This window comes from Labrus bergylta, chromosome 8 (genome assembly GCF_963930695.1).
Source record: "Labrus bergylta chromosome 8, fLabBer1.1, whole genome shotgun sequence".
Lineage (NCBI taxonomy): Eukaryota > Metazoa > Chordata > Actinopteri > Labriformes > Labridae > Labrus > Labrus bergylta.
This window is the reverse complement of record NC_089202.1, coordinates 22,934,272-22,957,541: the sequence shown is the minus strand read 5'-3', so window position 1 is coordinate 22,957,541 and position 23,270 is coordinate 22,934,272. Positions and strand designations below refer to the sequence as shown.

At 43.5% G+C, this 23,270-nt stretch overlaps 1 protein-coding gene across 1 annotated transcript in view; it reads left to right on the top strand.

Moving 5' to 3' along the window:
- thsd7ab (thrombospondin, type I, domain containing 7Ab) overlaps positions 1 to 23,270 on the top strand; it is a 175,427-nt gene that overhangs the window by 95,847 nt on the left and 56,310 nt on the right. The window contains exons 10-14 of the mRNA XM_065958063.1: positions 11,176 to 11,291; positions 12,663 to 12,798; positions 14,359 to 14,462; positions 17,214 to 17,408; positions 18,675 to 18,941. Coding sequence (XP_065814135.1) covers positions 11,176 to 11,291; positions 12,663 to 12,798; positions 14,359 to 14,462; positions 17,214 to 17,408; positions 18,675 to 18,941 — 818 coding nt within the window. The remainder of the gene's footprint in view (positions 1 to 11,175; positions 11,292 to 12,662; positions 12,799 to 14,358; positions 14,463 to 17,213; positions 17,409 to 18,674; positions 18,942 to 23,270) is intronic.

Here is a 23,270-nt window from a genome sequence, read left to right as displayed (position 1 = left end):
ATGAGGCATAAAAATAAGAAATGAAACCGGAGTGGACTCCCATCACGCACTTGCTCACCCTCTCAGCAGCTGGTCATTGTTATCGACCTCAGCTGAGTCCGTCTGGAGGAGTTTTAGGGAATGAAGGTCGAACACTTGACTTGCTGAGAGTTTTTTTTGTCATTTTCAACCTGACTGACTGTTAAGTCAGAGAGGTTTTCTGCAATCAAGACATGATTCAGATCAAAGCCGGACCTTGAAAATGAAGAGTGTCAGTCTCACAGCTGCACACCGGACTTGAAAAGATCAAAACAAGTCGTTGAAATGATTGCAGGACTGAAGTATAAACTTTGAAGCTTCTCAGGGAGCTGTTAGTCTTCAGAGATTCGGGTTTAGAAAACATCTTTTTTTAAAGCAATGACTGTTGTTACATCTTAAATGTTGTGAACTTTCATGTTAGTAGTATCTCTTTTAATTGCTTCCTCTGTAAAAGCTGTTAATTGGTCTTTTCAATTCGTGTCACACTCTGACGTTTCCTTTCTGACCTTGTTGCAGATAGTGATTCAGATAAATCCTAAAAATAAAGGAGTCTGTTGGCAAAGAGAGTGACGGACAGTGGGATGAGTGTGTGTCGATATAAGTTTAGTGTCGACATGTATGGTGAGGGGTGGGCTTGAAAATATTTCATCTGCCAAGGGGGGACCCAGCAGAAAAAGTTTGGGGACCACCTATTTAGTGACTCATTAAATCCTGGTTCAGACTACAGGAGATTTAAAATTCATGATTTCAAATTCAGGTAGCATCAGACACAATAAATCATCTCCGTAATCTCAAACATACACACACTACAAGATATGAAAATAATAGCACATCATACTACAGGATTTTTTTCTCAGTTCTTTAATTGTCAAAGTCTCAACCCTCCTCCTAGAAAAAAAAAAAAGCTTTTGAAGATATAAATTTGAGCCCTTGAGATATTTTATTTACTGACTTTTACATTATTGAGGAATTTGAAGACATAGATCAAACCAAATAAAAAGCAAAATGTCCACTTTGGTTTGGACCATGAAACTACACAGTGTCCCTCTGCCTGAAGGTGAAACAATAAAATATGTGATACTCTCGATTGCTGTCAAACCGGAGTCCCTCCAAAGGCCGCCTTCAGGTTTCTTTTCACCTAGGCTCCTGGCGCTGTCCATGGTGCTGAAATGCTCCAGCTATGCCTCAGTGTTCATTATGATGTCCTTTTTTGTAAGTTCCCTGACTGCTGCAGCTCTTCAAACGTGTTGTTTAAAGGCGGTAGGTGGATTTTCCTCAGGCCAGTGTTTATGGCAGGTGTCCAGCATCAGGCTGAACGCCAGCGTGTACTCGTTCATCGACTACAACTCACAAAAAAGAAAGTTCTCAGGGTGCAGAACACTGCTCTTTGATTTTTCTCTGGGAACACATAAAAGTTTTAGTTGTTGCCAGAGCAGATCACTTTATCACCCTTGCTTTCTCTCTGTCTCATCCACCCACACACACACACACACACACACACACACACACACACACACACACACACACACACACACACACACACACACACACACACACACACACACACACACACACACACACACACACACACACACACACACACACACACACACACGCAGCGGACGTAAAGTAACCCCTCACTGGGAAATGACTTTGACTCTTTAGCTTGCGATGACAAACACTGCCACCAAGATGGGTCCTATTAGGTTGATTGCCAATTAGCCGCATTTGTCAGCTATAAAGAGGTCTGGCAATCAGCGATTTGATGTGCGAGCTTTCAAAGCGACATGACACAATTAACGGCGCCGGGCGAGGCCAAATAATCACTACTTAACATGCATGAGTATCGGTCCACAAGAAACAAATGAAACTTATTTAAAACGATGACGACGTGCCACCAAACACAAACTGCAATCAAGAACAGGGAAGCAAGAACATGGATGTAATGGATATTTGTGAAGCATAGGGGGATGAAACATAAATCTTATTGGTATGCAGTTAAATAAGAATGACCTCCAGGGAAGAACCACTGCAGCAGTCGTTATGTGAAGTTCCCCAAAGTTACTTAAAATGGGAAGAAGGTAGAGGCAGCAAATGTAATCAGTAAGGGCTTTCACACTTGCAGTAAACTTCTTAAAACTCCTGATATTTCAAGGAGGAGCTGTATATGTGAATGTAAACAGCAACATTTGTCACTATGATTCATCTGGAGTTTCTCCGGCCAGCCTCCTAGTAGTTTTTCTGCAGCATGTCTGAGTGAGCTGATGTGAGAACGCAGCAGGGTTTTATCAGGAGAATTCAGCTCGAGCCAATAGGAGGGGGAGATGACGTTTATATCCTGTGACTCCTGCGTGGTGCATAGAGTGTCTGCATGAGCTCGCTTTGATCTCTGGGCATGTAATGAACCTGCTGCATTATGTTTCCTGTTCTCCAGTATGTTGTTCTCCACTCTTGAGTTCATATTGTGATTCTGTTTAACTACAAGTAGCATTGGTATAAAGACAAATATTCTAATTATAGCATCGTGTAGAGGATTCTGTAGCCATTGTCTGCTACTTCTGCGTCTTCTTTTTTAAATCACATCTTACCTCAGGAGACTTCCCCCCCCTCCCCGCCCCTCCTCCCTCCCATCTGACAGGGATAGTCTACAGCTGTGAGGTTCAGATGTGAACAGCCAGGTCTGGAGAATCTCCGGAGCAGTCCTCCTGAAATGATCTAGATATTTTCCAGAGTGCATAATGTGAAAACAGCTTATAGTGTGAGGAAGTCTGGGTGCAAGAATGACTCTGTGCAAACAGCTGCTGTGTGCTCCCCCATTGTCAACCTTTAAAGAACTTTTGTATTTTTCTAAGAGAGGTCATGTCAGAAGGCTTGCCCTGAAAGTCTCAGACAAATCATTCAGTATTCAGCGGTCACTGACACAGCACCCTGGTGTTTGTCTCAAGCTGCAACATGTTGAATGTACAGAAGATCGTGTTTAATAATTGTGATCCCTATATTCAAAATAATCATGATTATGATGGTTTTTCCATAATCGAGCAGCCCTTATCCCTGATTGGTTTTGAGCCTTCTTTCATGAGATTTTTGTCACATGTCGATGTGAAAGACCACCTGTCGCTGTGGTCTGCTCGACTGTTCTTATTGGAGACCTTTGTTTGGTAATTTCTCGAACCAAACAAAGAGTGTAAAGATGCAGCAGCCTGAGTGTTGTGGCCATCTGTTGCTCCGAGGCAGCGTTCCCTCGCCTGCACGCCCAGGAGTGACTTGATATGGCTGTTTGTTTTTTTCTGCTCTGCACGTCTTCATCTGGCACAATCCACCTGGCAGGTATTCTTGATCGGTGCACCCATGGGATCCTGGCAGAACAAACAAACATGGCCGCCTGCGCCCCGCATATGCAGATGTGCCCCGTCTCCTTCATTGATGGATCTGAGCTGTCTTCCTCCTGGAGCCCGAGGCGGTGAACCTCACATGGTGCACGGCACGGAGACACACACACACACACACACACACACACACACACACACACACACAGATAAACGCTGACTGTCAAAGCCAGATAGAAAAGAGGGACGAAACAGAGACGAATATGTCATTGCCTCAGGCTTGGGCTGCCATCATCCTATGGAGAGAGAAAAAAGCTGTTGTGGTTTGAGGATAAAAACAACAACGTCTGCTTATTGATCCCGACAGTCTGTGTGCTGACTGCTACCAAATGTGTGTTTGTGTAATCACATTGATGCTGTGGAATTTGTGGGAAAGGGAACTGAATGATTCATGGCTTATGATGCTCGACAGTATTAAGCTCAGTCAATCATCTCCCTGCCGGCTCTTCTAATGGAGGCTGTGTTTACTCGCTGTTTTTTTTGCGACTGTGATAGATCGATAAAAGCCCTCGAGAAGGAGGCGTGAGGCACCTCTGAAACGGCTGCTGAGGAACTGCAGCTGTTTTATGCTAAATTAAACAAATGATGTTCTTGTTTTGTAGTCCGTAGTTTTGATAATGAAATTAATTAGGCCTTATCTTGTCTCTCCAGACCTTGTTGTTTTTTTTTTTTTGAGTGTGTTTGTACGCTCTTTTTAAAAACTACCGACGGTTCTTTCGCTTTGAGTCTCCGCTCTTCATCCTGCTCAACCATCTGCTCTGGTTTTTTTCTTTTCTCTCTCGAATAGAAAAAGCCTCTCGCCGAACAGATTAGTCAACGCGCTAATAGCAAAACAGGAGCATTAGCCCGGCTGCTCTTTTTTAATGTTGCGCTTTGGGACAAGCTCCCAGCGCTCGTGATGTGCGTGTCCCTGCCTCGTCTACAAATCATGACATTTAAAGATCATTACGAGACCGTGACACTGACTGTCAGTGAAAAACCACAGATGCTGATTACTGAAGGGCTTCATTGACTTCAGTCTTGTACGTTCACACAGTAATAAAAACACACTAGTAAACTGTGCTAGGCTAAGATAAGAGATAAGTCAAAGCACTCTTAAGCGTCCTCTTGATAGGAATTGTTCCCGCTCACAGAAAGCACAGTGAGTGAGCCAAGCAAAGACAATACAAGAGGCTGAATAAAGGAAGAAAACAAATTGTATAGGTACTAAAATATGAATAAATACCAACATTACAAGTCGCCTTCACACCCCCACGGACGCAGCCTTCCAGCCAAGCATTGTGTTGTCTCTATTCTGGCAACAAACGCGGCCTGTTCTCCCCGCAAACTGGAATATAATTGAATTTTAATCATCTAAATTTGGATAATACCCCATCATTAACAGGGCTACAATATAATTAGACTGTAAGAGGAACAAAAGGGATGCTTCTCTCCGTTGAAGGGAAAACCTGCAGCGAGTCGACTCGTTGCCCTAAATCTGAAGCACTTAAAAACTCACAGGATGGAAACAAAGGGCATTATGGGAAAGAAAATGAAGAGTGAGAGCTGGATGGCAAGATTTAGAAGTTAAAAGTGGGTACAAGTACCAATCACTAGAGTTGTAGTCAAGACCATACTAATCGAAACCAGAGGCCAACACTTATGAAGGCTGATGCTGAAATGTAATTGTTTTTCTGCTCTTACCCAGAAAAAGGAAACTTAAAGGACAGTGTGCTGACTCTTCCGTCTCTTTTCACTGTAAATCAGTAAATCGTGCCTCATCCTCAGATATTCATTTCTTTCAGTAGCAGAGACGGTCTAAGAAGGTCAAAGGTTTAATCCTGTCTTTGTCGAGGAGCTCCAGGAGTCAATCACATCGATGAACTCTGCATCAGTGTCATGATGGGGGGGGAGATGTTTGCTGTAAAACGTTCAATCATGAATAAATACCCAGAACCTAAAATGCAAGAATATGAAACATCTTCTCGTTGAAAACAACAACTCTGCAATATGATTTGTCGCTCATCGATTCATCATCATTTCAGTTTCTGATAGTGTAAAAAAGAGTCAGCAGCTTTTTATCTAATAAATAAAATGCAGACTTAAACAAAAAGGACGTGGCGGCACAGAACAGAGATTATAATCACAGTGAGGTGAAACACCAAGCACATAAAGCTCCTTCTGAACGTGGAGGAACCTTATGATGTCGTTCACCCGAGCATGCGATGTGGGTCTGCTTCCTGTTGGACAGGCAGGAGCCGAACAGCGGTGGTTAGCTTGTGCTAGCGTGTGGTGGCTCTCAGTGTAAGTACGAGAAGTAAATGTCCACTGCAGTGAGAGACCCCGGAACAGGAGGAGTGTTTGAATGTTGTGTCAACATGTACTGCCATTGTAGCTTTAAATCTATCGTACTCGTTGTTGTTGTTGTTGTTTGTCTCTCAAAAATAAACCCTCAAGGAGTTCCAGCACCTTCAGCTGTGTAGTGATACCTGCTCATCAGAAACACATTCACATCTAAACTTTTGCTGACAGACATTTCAAGTGCAAAATATTAAGGGAGTTAATCGTGTACTGGGCGCTCTGCTCTTCTGGTAACGCAGAGCAAAGTTCATTACCACCAACAACAACAACAACAACAGAGAGCTCTGAACTCATTTTGATTTGAGCTTCCTCTGGTCATGTGCTTTTTAGTGAATTGTCTCTGTAGCCGTCAGGACGTCGTTATGTTTTACATGTCTGTAAAGTTAACCGTCGTTCTAAATCTGTCATCCTCTCTGCCATCACATCACCGAATTCTTCTCAGGTTTTTAAAATGTTTTTACTGACTTCATCCTTTCAGCACCACAGATCTTTTATTCTTTTATTTGACTGAGGCTCAGTTTATCCAGTCTGGTTGATGACTAATCCATCTGCTTAACATTGGTTCTCTCCTTTGAGGTCATATTTTATATTTTAGCTCGGTTGTATTTTCAAGTCCTGACAAAAGCAAAGGAAACGTACGGTTTTAACTAAACGGTGTAAAGTTTGTTTACATACAGTAGGCGTGTCTGTCGTTGTGTGTGCGGCATGTTGCGTGTGTAAAACTAAACTAACTTGAGCAAACTACAATAAGGCATGGTGCATTGAGGCGCTGTGGTGATGGTGTGACGCTGGTACGAGATGAGAGGATGAGAAGATGACTCCCCGATCACCTGAGAGACTGACCACGTCTGCCCGGCTGTGGTGGAACACCGCCCACTAGTGACCTGCAGGGACACAAAACACACACACACACACACACACATACACACACGCACACAGACAGAAGGGCAAAAACACAAATGGGACTGCTGTGGCTCAGTCGTAGAGTCGGTCGTCTCTCAACCAGAAGGTCGGGGCTTCGATCCCCAGCTCCTGCAGAAACACGTCCGATGTGTCCTTGAGCAAGACACTTAACCCCAAGAAGCCACTGCGTCACCTGGGGCTTATATATGTGTATGAATGGGATCAGTTACTTCTGATGGACTCTTTACACAGCAGCCTCTACCATCAGTGTGTGAATGTGTAGGTGTGACCTGCGGTGTAAAAGCGCTTTGAGTCTTCAGAAGACGAGAAAAGAACTAAACAAGTCCATTTACAATAGCAGGCCCCGCTAGGACGGAGGGCCCTCACAGTGTAATCTGTAAAGTAGTTTGAAATGACTTGAATTGAAACGATAAGGTTTGTTTCTTTTGATTTGCTGAGACATGAGTTATGTGGTTTCTGTAGACGTTCAGGTTTGATATCCCCCCCCCCGCTCCTTTTTTCATTGGCCCACCTATTATCATGTGCTCCTCTGTCTGCTCTATATTTACTCTGATTGTATTTAGAGCTTGTTTATTTTTATCTTCACACTGTATCCTCTGCCAGGTTCGGCTTGATAAAGGGCCTCTTGATCTCTGCAGACTCTACATATTAAAAATGTCTCTCCACTGTACGCCGTATAAACGGATACATCCTGGAGACGCTCGGGTAGTCTGCTGAGATGATTGTGCAGTCTCAGGGTTAGTTGGATCTTTTGAAGAGTCCTCGAGCCGCACACCTGTTCATTCACTTCTTTACGACGGTGAAGCGTCAGCTGAAGGCTGAAAATGTAAATGAACCCCCCCCCCACCTCCCCCTCCCCCCTCCTCTTCTGCTTCATCAGGCAGCTGTTTTTTTCCCCGGGGACCCGTTCACTTGTATAAAGACACCAGAGGATTTGTTCTGCTCGAGAGGGATTTAGCTCTGTCTATTGGTATTAAAAATAAATCTCTCCTTGTGTCTCTGTTACATTATTACATTTTCCCTGCGAGGCTCACTATCACTTCCCCCGATAACGCCACGCTAACGAGTGGAACGCCCAGAGGACAACGCTCGTTCTCCGCAACATTAGAACCTGACCCAGATGATCACCGTGTCAGCCACGGGACGAGGAAACAGAGCGCCAACATCCTGCCGCGACGCTCCAGATCCAGCGTTGCACAAATCAGATTACAAGATGTCTTCCAGCAGGTCCACCTCGACCTATTTCCCTGTAGCATGCACGGGGGACTTTAGGTACTTAAATGACTGAAGATTAAACATGACCCTTGTTCAAAAAACCTCAGCTTGAACCTGAATTCAGCTCCATCAAAAGGATTATCACTCGCTGATAGCAGAATCCAGTTAAAAGAAGGGAGTGTGTGTCCTCAGGCCGGTCTCATTGTCTGCTGGCTTTTAGCCTTTTAAGAGCTCGATGTGACAGTTTCCTCGGCAGACAGAAATCCATTTAAAACCCCTCGCATGGAGACCAGGGTAAACATTTCCTCTGGTGCCTGTTGGGACATATGACCATTCCCTCTGTATTTCTTTAAAGTCCTGTCAGCCAGATGGCATACATCAGCCATAAACTGGATGTGATTACGAAGGTTTTCATCAGTTTTTATTGCCCTAGATTGTGCTGAGAATAATTACATTCTGTACTCAAGCAACACACAGATGGTTGGTGCGCCGAACCTCCACAGTGAGATTTATTAAAGCTTTAAATCACGCTTTATATTTCTAGAAGCCCGTGGTTTAAATGTCCGCTGAATTCTGATTGTTCATACATATAAATGAAAGTCATTAGGAGCCGGGCTGATGTTTTACCAGATGGGTAAACCTTTTTATAGAGCTGCAATTTGATTAAGCTCCCAAGAGTAAGAAGAGATCATGGACATCGCTCCTGAACAAATGTTTGTAATGAAACTCTAGAAAACTCCACCTTGTGTTTATGGATTTCTGTGGATTATATTTGATTACGTGCCAGCTAAACATCAAGTCCACTCCCCCGTACTGTGAGTATTGTTGTATTTTTCTGTGTTTGTTGCATATTTAATGCTGCTGCAATTAACGCAAGAAACAACACGATTGACAAATGATCAGAATCAGAAAAAGGCTGCATGGTGGTTTCGTGGTTGTCGCTATTGTGTCACAGTGAGGAGGGTCCTGGTTTGAATCCCCGTCTGACAGGAGCCTCTCTGTGAGGAGTCTGCATGTTTTCCCCGTGCATGTGTGGGTTCTCTCTCCGGGTACTCCGGCTTCCTCCTACAGTCCAAAGACATGCACGTTAGGTTAACTGGCGACTCTAAATTGCCCGTAAAGGCAAGTTTATTTATATAGGTGTGAATGTGAGTGTGGCTGGTTGTCTGTCTCTATATATCAGCCCTGTGATTGGCTGGTGGCCTCTCGCCCAATGACAGCTGGGTTCGACTCCAGCGGTAAAGGTAATAGACCGATGGACCAGCACGACAAATTGACCATTTCAGGTGCAAACAAAGACAACAACTTTACAAAAAAGCTCCACAGAAACATATATCAGTCTTCAGAAAATGAGTTGCAGCACCAGGAATCAAAAATCACTTAGCATGATTATAAATTGATGAAAATAAAGTCAGACCTTAAAATTGTCAAGGGATGTTTTCATTACCTTTGCCAGGGAGGTTATCAGAGGGTTTCTGTTCTGCATCGTTTGTTTGTCAGCTGGATGAAGGAAAAACGACGAGCTGATGGGGGGTAAGGGTTAGAGCAGGACTGACGCAAGCACTCGTGTCTCTCCAAGCAGAAAACAATTGTGCCAACCCTCCGCTGCAAATATAGATACAAGAAACGACACATCAGTGACAAAGAAAACAAAACAAGTCTTGTGCAATGAAAGTGTGTTTAAACTGTCGGTAGGGGTCAACATGCAGGCATTTTAGCTCCATATACAAATGCTTCAAATCAAAACAACAGGTTTGAATTAAAGATTCAGTAACCTGGTTCCAACTTATGTACAGCAGGACAACATGTTCACCTGTTTTCAAAACAATCACATTTCAGCTCCAGTGCAAATCTCTGCCACTGAAAACATCTTTTATGGGTCACACTCACAGAAACACATGAAATGTGCACACTCCAGAAATATCAGAAACCTCCATCATCCATCCATTATCCACCCGCTTATCAGAGGCAGCAGGCGAAGCAAGTTGCCCCAGACGTCCCTCTCCGCAGCAGTGTTTTCCAGCTTTTCCTGGGGGATCCCAAGGCGTTCCCAGGCCGAAGGCGATACAAAATCCCTCCAGTGACCTCTGGGTCTCCTCCCAGTTGGAGGTGCCCGGAAGAACTCCAGAGGGAGGCGAACGAAAGGCATCCTGATGAGATGCAACAAAAGGAAAATCAAACTTCAGCCCACCTTTCAGAGGTGAACATGGGGAGCTCGCTTATGAGGGCAAGCCTGCACTGGGTTAGACTTGGAGGAAGGTTCAAGCCTTTGACTATGGAAGAATTCAATTTACTAAAACTGAAATCAAACAACGAACAAATATGCAAGAAAAGCAGACCAAACTCATGAACAGGCAATAACAGCAGACTTCACATTCAAACAAGCACTGGTGGGATCCAATTTTATCCTCTAAATTCCAGCAGATGTGCGTTCGGTCAGTCTCTGCTCTGTTACAGTTTTTACTTAATGTGTGTGTGTTTCCTCTGGCTCCACTACCCTGCGTCTCAAGTCCATCCCCGCTCAGGCAGCTCCGGAGCCGTCTGCAGCAGATATGCAAGGAAGTTAGGGTGGCGCTGATGGCAACATTTGTAAAAGTGAGTCTAACCAAGAACTTCCACTAGACATGTGTGCATTGGGTGTGTTTGGACTCTGCTGAAGTTTAATCAAAGTACATTATTTAGGCTCAGGGTGGCGTCTTACACAAACCCTTTATGGGCACTGTGTTCTACAGCACCTGCTGGTTTCAATTGTTTCCTCCTGTTGGTGGTAAAGTGCCGATAGCCAACAGCATTATTAAATCTGGACATAAAGAGCAATAACACCACCATCTCCCTGCTGCACTAGATTATGGTTTCCTGATGATGACACCAGGAAAAAAATAAAGAATGCAGCTTTGAAATGAGCAGGAATCTAAACTGTGTATTAACGTTTCATGTGGCTCTTAGACAAATTGAACACTGAGGAGTTCTGGTGATCTAACCGGTGTTCTTTTCTTTTTTTTGTTCTGCACCTTGTGATTTACAAAAAAGCAATTTCCTTTTAGTCTGATACTTACCAAAATAGGATTTTTACCAGGAGTCACATTTTCGACTGAGACGTGAGTGTCCCCTAGAAATCCATTTAGAAACAATCTCCTGCTGCACATTCACATAATTCTGTGGTTTTTTTGTTGCTGTTGTTTTTTTTGCCTCTCAGTGATCGAGACCATTTGTGGATGTGTTACGCTGAATGTGTAAAGTGCTCCCAGCAGCCCGGCTCAATGTGTGTCTGTGTTTTCTTTTTCTATCTCAGGTGTCCAGACGGCCCTCGCCCCAGCACCGTGCGACCATGCCAGCTGCCCTGCAAGAAGGACTGTATCATGACCCCTTTTAGCGACTGGACGCCGTGTCCTGTCACCTGTGACGCAGGTACAGTGAAGGAAAAAGATTTGCCTGCAAGGAGACATAACTTCTCTCTTTGGAGACATACTTCCTCATAAATATCTCTGAAAGGGAATTACATTTGTACTAGGATGTAATTTTGTGCATTTTGTGCCTTTATTTTAAGTTTTAAGAACAAATTATTATTTACAAAGACGGCCTGGCAAAAGACAAAAGCCTTTTTTTTGGGGGGGGGGAGGTCAATGTTAAAAGGACAAACAGCACAGTTAAAAGATAGCAGCGTACAACATTTCCAAAAGCTATCTGCATTCCAAACATTTCACAGTCACCTGGGCCGCCCGCTTGGAGGACTTGAACCACTGCGCCACCAGCGCCCCTCATTTGTTGATTTTTAAACTATGATCTGGTCAAAGGCCACATCTGTGTGAAGCTTGTTTGTTGTTACTGCTCTGATTATGCCCTGTTAATAATCCAACACATTCAAATCACTGCATCATATAAATAACTTCTCTCAGCACTCCCAGCATGCCTCACTTCAAGCGTCCCTGCACAGAAAGAAGTTTGAGTTAACCGTGTGGAAAACTACAGAGGTGGGCCGCTCCACACAGAGGCCCACACACACACACACACACACACACACACACACACACACACACACACTACCACTTCAGATCTGCACTCACATCACATTTCACATAATTAATTTGACAGATTTGCGTGTAAGACAACCTTTTGGGCCGACCTGGCATGCCGAGTCACCCGTAACTACAAGTGTCAGCAAGTGCATGGCGCTGCTGCTGCTGTTGTTGTTGTTGTTGTTGTTGTTGTTTCCGTGCTGTGAAAGAAAAACATTGCTCAGATGAGGTCACCTCTGTCAGGCAGCCGTCGCACAAGCTGTCCAGAAGCTGCACACACACACACACATTAAACTGATTTACGGCTGCAAATCATTACCGTCCATATTTTGATGACCTCCTCATGTGAACCGGCGACATAAATCACCTCGTTCTGAGTGTGCCATGCCGCTGGCCGTGCATTTTAATTCATTGGTATCTTCACCTTGTGCAGAGAATTACAAACAGCGCCCACACACAGAGGTTTAAAAGCAGAACCATCCAGAGGCTCGTTTCATCTTAATGAACTACTAGAGGGCATCTCCGCACATGTAAATACCATCAATTTAATCGGAGTCATTTCCAAGGTCTAATGGGATTTTTCCAAATCATCGTTGTTGGCTTGATATCAGCCATCAGACGTGCATGTTGTCCTCCGATAGCTGTCCAATTAGATTTGGCGGTACTAGTCTCCAAGTTCATTCTTCAAGGACTATTAGCAGAACCAGCGCAGCTTATCTCGTCGACATGTTCCTCATCACTTTTATTGTCTGTGTCCGTTCAGCCGGCAACGCGATGAAGACGAAGCAGTCGAGGAAACGCCTCGTCATCCAGCAGCCGTCCAACGGAGGACAGGAGTGTCCAGAGGTGCTGGAGGAGGAGCAGGACTGTGAGCTCCCCAAAGTCTGTCCTGGATTCAGGTAAAACTTACTTCAGGTGATACAGTGAGACGGATACCAGAAAGAAGTTTTGTCAAAGTTTTTGCGAGGAGGATGTGGGTACAGGGCAGTGATCCATAGGAGACACAAATACTGGAAATATGGTATAGTTTGAAAAGAGCGTCAACAGCGCCTTTTCTAAAAAGTTAGAAGACTTTCAACTGGTGCACAGAAAAAGGCGGGCTCCAGGCGACCACATGCTGCTGCAGACGCTCTCTCCTCATTGATAACTATTGAACACACAGGGCCTTGGACAAACCTTCTGTTCAATGTTTTGGACATTTCTGCAACATAAATAAAATTAGTGGTTAAGGAAAATTAAAATCACATGGAGATATTTTCCATAAATGGCTAAAGCTCCTGTGAGGAACTCAGGCGTCGTGTTGGTTTTGGCGCCCCCTGTGGACAAAGCGGGACAGCTGTTGTGAACATGCGAGTGAAGACAAAGAATCTCTCCCTTCTTTATTGAAAATGTCTTCAGTGCAGCAATGAATCCGTGCAGTGGGAAATGTTATTAACGTCTGTTTGGGCAGTGTGCTGTTAATTATCTCATCTGATATCGACCCTGCGGCAGAGGGGACGTGTATATAAAATAACTAACATTAAAATAAAAAAAACTTGCAGCTGAAGCTCTGTGCTGTTTTCAGTGTTACCAGATCGGACTATCGTATTTGTACGATAATATTGTACAATGTACGATCAATAATCGCAGAAAAGGTCAAATGTTCAATAATTTAGCAATTTCAATGTCCCTGCAATCAAACATTGTTTGTGATTTGAGAGCAACAAATCACATCAGCACCTCACCAGCATGCCCATCGCTCTGCTGCCAAGCTTTACCTCAGAATCAGAATCAGATTTATTGGCCAGGTATGCTTACACACACAAGGAATTTAACTTTGGTGAACTGTGCTCTCATATGTACAGGTTCAACATTAAATATCAACAATAAACATAATAAGAAAAGACTAATATTTACATGACTAAATATGAAACAGTGCAGTGATGAATAGTGCAGAAAATGCTGAAGTAACATGATAATAATACCTGGCAATCAAATCATATCTGATGCCCTGTTAAAGCACAGCAGGAAAACGCACATCAAAACAACTTAAGATGCTACTAGCTCAACTACACAGCAGATGGAGACGGAGAAGTTCCCAAACAATCTACACTTTAATAGTTTATTCCTTTGTTCTTTATTTACATTAATGTGTGATGTGCAGGGGAGAGTTTTGCCTTTCAGTGTGGCATTTATGACCCGTCTCATTTAAAAAAAAAATATGTACGATAGTTTTAAGAGAAAAACGATCATTTTAAAGCTGCAGCACGATATTGCTTTTTTTCCATCTGGCTACACTGTCTGTTTTTGGTGCTGATGAGGAGGCATCAGTATAAATCCAGTCCCTTCATAAGCAGTGAAAAACTCCTCACAGGAGCTTCACATAAAGAACTTTATCTCCCGTCTTACATAGAGCAGTGACCAGTCAGTGTGACAGTGAACACGATGAAATGTCTTTGTGTTGTTCTTCTCATTTCCAGGTGGAAAACCCACAAGTGGAGGAAGTGCCAGCTGGTCCCGTGGTTTCTCCGACAGAACCACGTGGGTGCTCAGGAGACCTGTGGACCGGGACTTCAAACCAGAGGTACTGAAACCGATCTCTACATCTCTGCTCTCGCTCTGCATCTTAATGGAAGCGTTGCTAATCACCATGAACTGAATGTTTTTCTCGTTGCGCTGCGTCTGGAGCCCCGCCATGATCCATCAGATGTGCCAAGATTTAGAGAAAAGACCTATTTTACTCAGAGCACAAATCCAATCATCCCACTTTTTTTTTTTTTTTTAAAGAGACGTGACACAAACTGAAGCTGACACCCATAAAAAAAAAACATCAACAACACACTTTTTTCTTTATTTTTCCTGTTTTCTTATTTTTTTATTTTATTATCCTCCTGAGTTTGGGAAGGAAATGTGTTCACAACTCATCGTGTGCCTCTGGAGACTCGTTTGACAGTTTGGATTGTTTCGACGCTTTTTTTTTTTTTTTTTTTTCCCACCCCAGGCTCTTGTCATGCAATTTTAATCGAATGTCTCTTGTTGAAATGGAGATGGAAATGCTGCACCTCACCTATAACTTGTGACAGCCAAACTTCCTCTCGGTATGGGCTTCACGCACAGCTGAGAAGTATTTTACAGGAGTTGTGCCTCTCCTCCTTTAAAGCATATTTCCTCTTGCCTTTTTTATTTTTTTTTATAGAGGATGGATGTACCATGTAGTCCTGGGAGGCTTTCATAGAAATTCAATTTCAGGGGGTCACGCAGAATGATCAATTTCATTATGTTCCTGCGCCTATAGAAGGCCATTATTAGTGCTTATATTTCTGTTTCTTCTTCAATAGCTTACAGTAATGGACGGGGGGGAATCAATTTATTCATGAAAATGCTTTATAGGTCCACTTTGGACTTCACTGCACTATTCCTCAGTCTGTGCAGCTTTTCCCCCTGATTTAACACTTTGTGACACCTGATGTGCAGACCTACCTGCTCTCCTTTTCACCTTCTCTGACACCTCTAAACGGCAGAAATCTGTTTGTCATTGACGTTAAGTAAAGACGGCACGCTGTCCCGCCTGCTCTGTGTCCTCCTGTCAGAGTGGTGTGTTCTTTACCTGCACAGAGACCTTTTCTTAAAGGGGAGGGGCAGTCACTGTAGACGCTATAAAACACAGAAGAAGTGCTTGCTGTCTTGCACACACACACACACACACACACACACACACACACACACACACACATAGGGAAAGACCTGACCCCCCACACCACCAGGCCGAGGCTTTCCAAACCAATAGCAGTGCCCACGGGGGCTCAGCAGAAATGTGCTGAGAGATTGATTTCTCCGCAGGTACAGCCCTGCAGAACGTCTGCATCACATCACGGGGGGGGGGGGGGGGGAATTAAATATTGCAGCAACACAAGTAATAGGCTTTATTGAAAGAAACAAAGACGGGGATGATGTAAGACAACACAAATTGAGTTGTATGCTCCGAACCGTTTGAGGTGGAAACTCGCTTGTGTCTGCTCTGCTTGTAATTGTTTTTCAACCCCCCCCCCCCCCCCCCCCCCCTTCCTCCCTAAGGTCTAATCTCAATAATGCAGCTACAATATAGCTTTGATTAACTATTTAGACACTCTTAAAATCTATGTGATGTAACCAATGAGGGAAGAAATGTTTGGATCTCTTATTCAAAAGGCAAACCATGCAATTTTGATGTGAATGTTATTCAACGCGTGGCTTTGAAGGACTTTTCTTAATGTGAGAAAACTACTCATCTGTAACACCACATCACTAGTAGTAGCGCTAAAGTTTTTAGAAGGGGCTGGAAATGGTAAAAATAACCCATTAAAGAAAGGAATAGATAGACATGATGGGTCTGAACGCTCTCAACTAGAGTGATGTGAGGATTAGTTATTTTCAAATTTGACTGTTAAGGATACAAGCTGCTGCTGAATAGCTTAGCTTAGTTTAGCATTCAGACACAGCATGTCAGGTTTGGTTTGAAGGGGAAAAAGGAAGTGACAGGCCTGAGGGCAGGCTGTCATAATGTGGGGGTGTGGCTTGGTTGGGGATGAGACCAAGCAGTCTTGAAAAATAAAGCAGATAAGGTGCGTCCAACTGGCGGGTCGGGACCCAAAAGTGGGTGGCGGAGCCGTTTTCAGTGGGTCGCGAAGGTGTGCCTTGAAGAAAAATTGTGTCCAAAGGTCTATGAATCTCTTTTTTATACAAGATTGGTTCAGTTTCTTTTTTCATCTGAGGTCCAAACTGCACACTTTTATAAAATACAATCTGATTGATTGAAACATGTTAGTAATTTGGGTCGCGATTTTTCATGAAGGAGTCTGTGGTGGGTCCTGAGGCTCAACCAGTTGAGAACCACTGCACTAGAGGCTGACTCCAAAAGACCTGGAAGTCTACCAGCAGTTAGTTGAATGCATGTAACTTGACTGTGTATGTTGGATGTCTACTGATAGCTTGTTGACTGTCAACAGACTGACCATCAAAGTAAAGTGTCACCGTCTTTTTTTGATGGTTTCATTGGAAGACAACCATTACTCAATTAATGTTTCACTTTACTGACGTTCATCCATCAGCCTTCTACGTTTGAGTATTTCTCACTCTCTGCTGATAGCCATGAACTTTTCGAGTCCCACAATGGGGATTAATGAGTAGACTTATTTGCATCAGCCGTTAGACGGAGGTAATTATGAGCTGAATAAAAATCCATTGCGTGCAATAATATCCTGACTGTGACAGCCAATCAATCGGCTGAACCAATAAAAAACACATTCACAATGTAATGAGGCCCTTTTTGACCCCTCTTCCTCTCCCCCTCTTCCAGCTGTGTCCTGTCGCCAGCTGGATGGGACGCAGGCCGACATCGGCGAGTGCCTGAAATTCGCCAAGGCCATGCCCGCCATCACTCAGCGCTGTCAGCTCCCCTGCCAGGATGACTGCCAGCTGACCAACTGGTCCAAGTTCTCGTCCTGCACAGCTGACTGTGTGGGGGTCCGCACCAGAAAGAGAGCATTGATAGGTGAGAACAGAGAGCGGCACAGCACACGCACAACCAGCTGCTGTTTTTGAACCCCTTTTTTCTGCTGAGCTTTGGTACACTGTAGTTAAAGTGTTGGTGAAGTACAAGGCAATTTAGGGCCTAATGTTGATGGTAACGCTCCAAGACACAAGCAGTAAAAAGAAACAACAGGTCGTAAATCTATTCAGATAGTTCTTGCCAGCTAAATGCTCCAGTGGGATTGAAGCAACAAATCTGAAATAACTCCTTAGTCTTTGTTATCCATCAGGCTGTCCCCAGAGAGACGCCCTGTGCATCGCAGCCATAAAAGCAAAATGACAAACAAGAGAGTGCAATGCATTAAGACACCTGCACAAGAGGTTACCGAGGAGGGAGAAAGTCGACTTTTACCTCCCAGAAAGTGGATTGAAAATCCATTCCCCAAAGAGTGTAAGCACAGAGATCAGACAATATTTAATATCACTTTTAAAAACATAAAGCCTGGAAGCATAACAACGAGCATAGTCCGAATGTAACACACATAATAACAGTTTTATTTCAGATTAAAAACATGATCACAATAAGCTACAAGCTTCTGTGCTCTGGTGTCGATATGACCTAAAATAAATCTTTGGAGAAGTCTGGAAGTTTGACGTTTTTAAATCAGTGAAAGTTGAAGTGAGAAGTAAAGTGTATGATAATGTGGAGCAGAATGCATACTAGCATACTTTGTTGTAGCCTGTTAGTCACAGCATGTTGCTTTAATGCAATTAGCAGCAAGCAGCTGTGGTCTGATTATGAAACGTTTCCAGAACTTTACTGAAATTATTCAAATGCAAAGAACAAAATCATCGTCATGGAGACTCTAAAAACTGCAGGTTGAAATCCTGTAGGATATTATTTAGAGAGTTATCAAAGGTAAGTCTGCTTATTCTTCATGAGAAAGAGCCACTAATGAAAACGTTTTTTAATGCTCTGTGATCTTTGATTAATGACAGACATGTTGGAAGATAAAAATCGTCGAGCTGGTCTTGTGGACGAGCTCTCCGTTTGAAACCCTGACGCATGTATTAAACATGAACAGAGAGTCGGGGCAGCAACTGTTGAGTCAGCCAGAGTCTTTTTTTTAGGGAGTACACTATCCCAAACGAAGCCTTGACAGTAGCCTTGAGTATGATAAGATGGAAAGCTTCTCTGGCCTCACAGAGACAGAAATCCACCATCACCCTGTGGAGTCACCTCTCCCCCGGCTACTCTGCTCATCTCTGTCCCTCTGCTGATCCTCAGGGAGGAGCAAGAAGAAAGACAAGTGCAAGAACACCCAAATGTACCCTCTGAGTGAGACCCAGTACTGCCCCTGTGACAAGTACAACGCCCAGCCGGTGGGGAACTGGTCAGACTGCATCCTGCCCGAGGCGGACAGAGCGGAGAGCACCCTCGGGCTGAAGGTCCAGGGAGACATCAAGGAGTGTGGACAGGGCTACCGCTACCAGGCCATGGTGTGCTACGACCAGGACAACAGGCTGGTGGAGACGCTACGCTGCAACAGTCACGGTGAGTTCATGCGCGCTGGTGTCTGTCGGTCACTGGAGAGTTTATAGAACAGTTTGGATCAGTAAAAAAATATCTGAACAAATGCATAAACATGCGGGTGGTTAAGTTATTTCTCTCTCTTCAAGGTTTCTGTTTTAGCTCTTCTCAGCATTGAACAGAAACAGGGGCGATTCTAGTCTGTTGGGGCCCTAGGCAAAAATTAATTGGGGGCCCCTCCAACCACCATTAAGTCGGCCAGTGTCCTGACACTCTTCCTCTTTCTTTATCACTCCCAGAAGGATAATTCCTCTTTGTTTTCCTTCAGTGACTTTAATCAACGAGCTATGGTTCTCACAGGATTATTACATGAGAGTGAGTGCTGTCAGATGGGGCTCCATTAGGGAGGTTTCCTACTGTAAGTTTGTCAGCATTCGGGGGTTCCTTATGGGCCTGTGGCGCCAAGTAGTTGCCTGCTTTGCCTGTTGACAAGCATCACCTCTGAACAGAAATTTCAGAGGATATTAAAATTGGCGCTGTACAAATAAAGACTGATTTTGTGATGATCCTGTTATAAATATTGCAGTGAATGTTCTTGAAATTCCAACCTATCCTCTCCTTAATTATACATTATATTTAACTTAGTAAATATTGAGTCTCAAGCTATAAGAGGCGGAGCTTTCACACTGTAATTCTGTGACATCTTTATTTTTATTTATTCATTTGCAAAGTATACATTTAAAAAGGGAAAAACTAGTGTGCACACATCAGAGTAAAATGTAAACAGGTGCAGGACAACACATTGTATTAAGTGCAGAAAAAGGAGGAAGGTCCACACTGCACTCTGTTCACCTCCAAATGAGGAACTTTATTTCAAACAGGGCATTGTTTTGATCCAAGAGATCTTCCCCGGGCAGATGTGGGAAGAGACAAACCGTTTTTATCTAAAGTGAGGCTAGCAGCAAGAAATCATTATCACCTGTTGATCCAAAAAAAAAACTGGGACAGTAAATATAACAACAACAAGAGTGTGAGAGATACCGCAGGAAGCAGAAAAACTGTCAAAATACTGAATTCATTATTTTATTTTTTTTGAAAACTTACTATCTGATGAACGTCGCTTTTGATAAGAGTGTCAGCCTGAAGCGAACGCTCTTAAATTACCGCTTGGTCTTCATTCCAACCCTCAGCTGTGGTCATGACCTGTAGTAACCAATAGAATACGGTCGCGGATACAAGCAGCCGAAATGAGTTTCCTCCGGAGGGTGTCGGGGCTCAGCCTCAGAGAGAGGATGAGGAGCTCAGACATTCAGGGGGAGCTCGGAGAAGAGACGCTACTCCTTTGCATTGAAGAGAGCCAGTTGAGGGGGTCTGGGCATCTGATTAGGATCCTCCTGTACGCCTTCCTTTGGAGGTTTTTCGGGGCGACCCCAGGTAGTCCCAGAATTTGCTGGAGGGGATTATGTATCCTGTCTGATCTGGGAACGCCTCAGAATCCCCCAGGAGGAGCTGGAAAATGTTGCTGGGGAGAGGGAAGTCTGGGTTGACTTAATGCGCTTGCTGCCACCACGACCCGACCTCAGATAAGCAGAAAAAATGGATGGAAAGGTACAAATCAGTGGGATAGTCTCATAGCAGCACAAGGGTTTTTAAAAAAGTCAATCCTGGGGGGAAGACATCCCAAAACACACCACAATACCAAGGGAACATATATAGACACTAAAACCATCAGTCACAGCAAAAAGTAACTTACTTTTTTTTTAGTGAGTACATCTCATGATGTGGGATCATGGACCAATCACAGAAAAGAATCCATTCAGACATTTGTGTTTAAACTACATAAAGCAAAGATTGAATAAAGAACCTCTCTCATATCTCATCAACTCGACTCGCTTCTTGAGAAGCTGTAGCTGTCAAATGTATTTGAAATACACCCACAGATCGCTCACGTTACATACAGCAGCAAAACACTTGAGGTCAGAGGAAAACCTTTTTTTTTCTCCTTTAGTTTGAACAATATTCAGCTCTCTTTTCGAGTTCAGCCTGTGACCTGACGATGGAAGCAGCTCGAAGAGAAGTGTGCAGAGGTACTCGAGCTTGCAGGTGTTGTACATGTTGTACAAATTAGACGTTTTCTCTTCTCCAGCCTTGACCTCTTGATTCCTGGTGAGGAAACATACAGTGGCCAATCAGGACGCTGTAAATGCAAGAAAAAAAGAATAATGTGTTTGTCCTGTGAAACATTCATCTGAAGTGAAGGATTCTGTTTGTGCACGTATGAAAAGCTCCTCCCATGCAGGCCACAGACTCTCTCTGAATACTGACTCTCACATAAGGAGGCGTTTTTTTTTTTTCCCCAGCACATTCCTGTCAGAATCGTTTGTCTCCTCGTTGTAAGGTCTTATCTTAGATCTGAAATACTTCAAGCGAAGAAAGCCGGGCTCAGAAACTCGTTGTGAAATTGCTGTGAAATAGAATGCAGAGATGTTCAAATGAATACATCAGCGTTGTGCATATATAAACATGGTTTTAGCCTCCTTGTCTGAGTCAGAGAATCAGATACGCGTCACTTAATCTGAGTGTGGGTGTGACACGAGCACGTCGTACGGCTGGGGTTGTGTGTTAGCGTGTGTTTTTTTACACCTATGTGAATGTTTGAGCGTGTATGTGTGTCTTCGTCTTTGAGCGTCGTTGAGCTCAGAAAAAGAAATGTTCCTTAAGGTTCACACAAAACCTAAAAGAACGCTCACGAGGATCAGAGACTCGATCATCCTCTTCTTTCTGTCATACCTCTTTCATTGTCAGTGCCGTCCTCTCCACCTCAGCCAGCTTCACTTTGAATCTTGATAGAGGTGGAGACGAGGTCCTTCCCAGCAGCTCGGCAGCTGACACGATGCCCTCGGCTATGATGACGATCAAGGGAAAACTGTGCCACTGTCCTCTTTTATTCCACAGACGTCAACAGAAGAAAATAGGATTGTCTTCAAAAGTGCTTTAAAAGGGAAGATGTTGAAACTTGTTCTCGATAGAAACATTAATTTATTCAGATTTTGCACGGTTACAACATGGGACAATATAATGATCGCGAACTGTGTGGAGGACATATCAAAGGAGAAATCCTAAACAAGATTTGAGTTGGAGCTTGATTGCAGGAGAGACTTGAAAAACCATGAAGTGAGTAACATTCATTCTCCAATTCAATTCTACAATTCACTTAGCAGACGCTTTTATCCAAAGCCACGTACATCAGAGAGTAAGTACAACACAAGCAAGGATCTAGAAAAAAGGGAACAATGTCAGTAAGAGCAAACGATCAGCTTTGAGTCCGATTGCACAGAGGCAAAGCACAGCATTGACGGCAGTTCTTGAGAATTCTAATCAGTATAGAAACCATCTTATAAGTCGTCGTTATCAAACAAAACCATCGTCATTACCATCATCATCATCATCAATAATATTGAGACTACCATCATTAAGTTAGTAGGTATTCATGAAAGAGCTGGTTCTTTAGCTTTTTCTTAAAGATGCAAAGGGACTCTGCAGATCGAACATCCAACTGACAAAGTCTTGATTTTATTAGTTTAGAGACCAAGTATCTCATATTGTAGTAGATCGAATCATCCCGGTTTTTAACTGCTTTTCATTCAGACTGCAGGGAAAATAAAGGGAGGTATACATCACACATCCCTGCAGACTGCTTTGGAAAAAGGCTTCTCTAAGGCAAGCCAATAAGATTGTCAGTGACCCATCCCATGTTCTACATACAGAGTATGAACTGCTGCCCTCTGCTAAGAGGTTTAGAGTTCCCTGTTGTAGACTGAACAGGTTTAAAATTAATTCATCCCTTAGTCTGTTAAGCTTGTAAATGATGGCAAATAAGGCAGGTTAGGCACTGGGCTCTGATTTCTCTCTGCCTTTCTTCACTGGTATTTTAAGAAGCTGGGCCCGTATTCACTAACTTTCTGAGAATCCTCTCAGAGAGCTCCTAACTTAGCTGTGTGATAATGTCTAAGTCGTACTTTAAAAGTAAAAAGCCTACAAGATGTTTGAAATCACATGCCTAAATCCCTATTGTGCTGCAGCTTCTTCATATGCTGAGAGTTACCTCAGCAGGTAAAGGGTCTTCATCAGTGATTGGATGCTCCTGTGGAGGTAACCACCTTTAGAGAAACTCAACATGCATGTCTCACTTTGTACTGAACAAAGTCAGAGATGGATTAAAATGTCTGCACCAATCATTTTTGTCTGTTCGGCCCGACTATGATTCAGAAAGATTCTTCTTCATGTCCTGTTTGAAGAACATTTCTGTTTCCTCCTCAACTTGAAAAACTCTTCATCCTGTTAGAAGTCCTC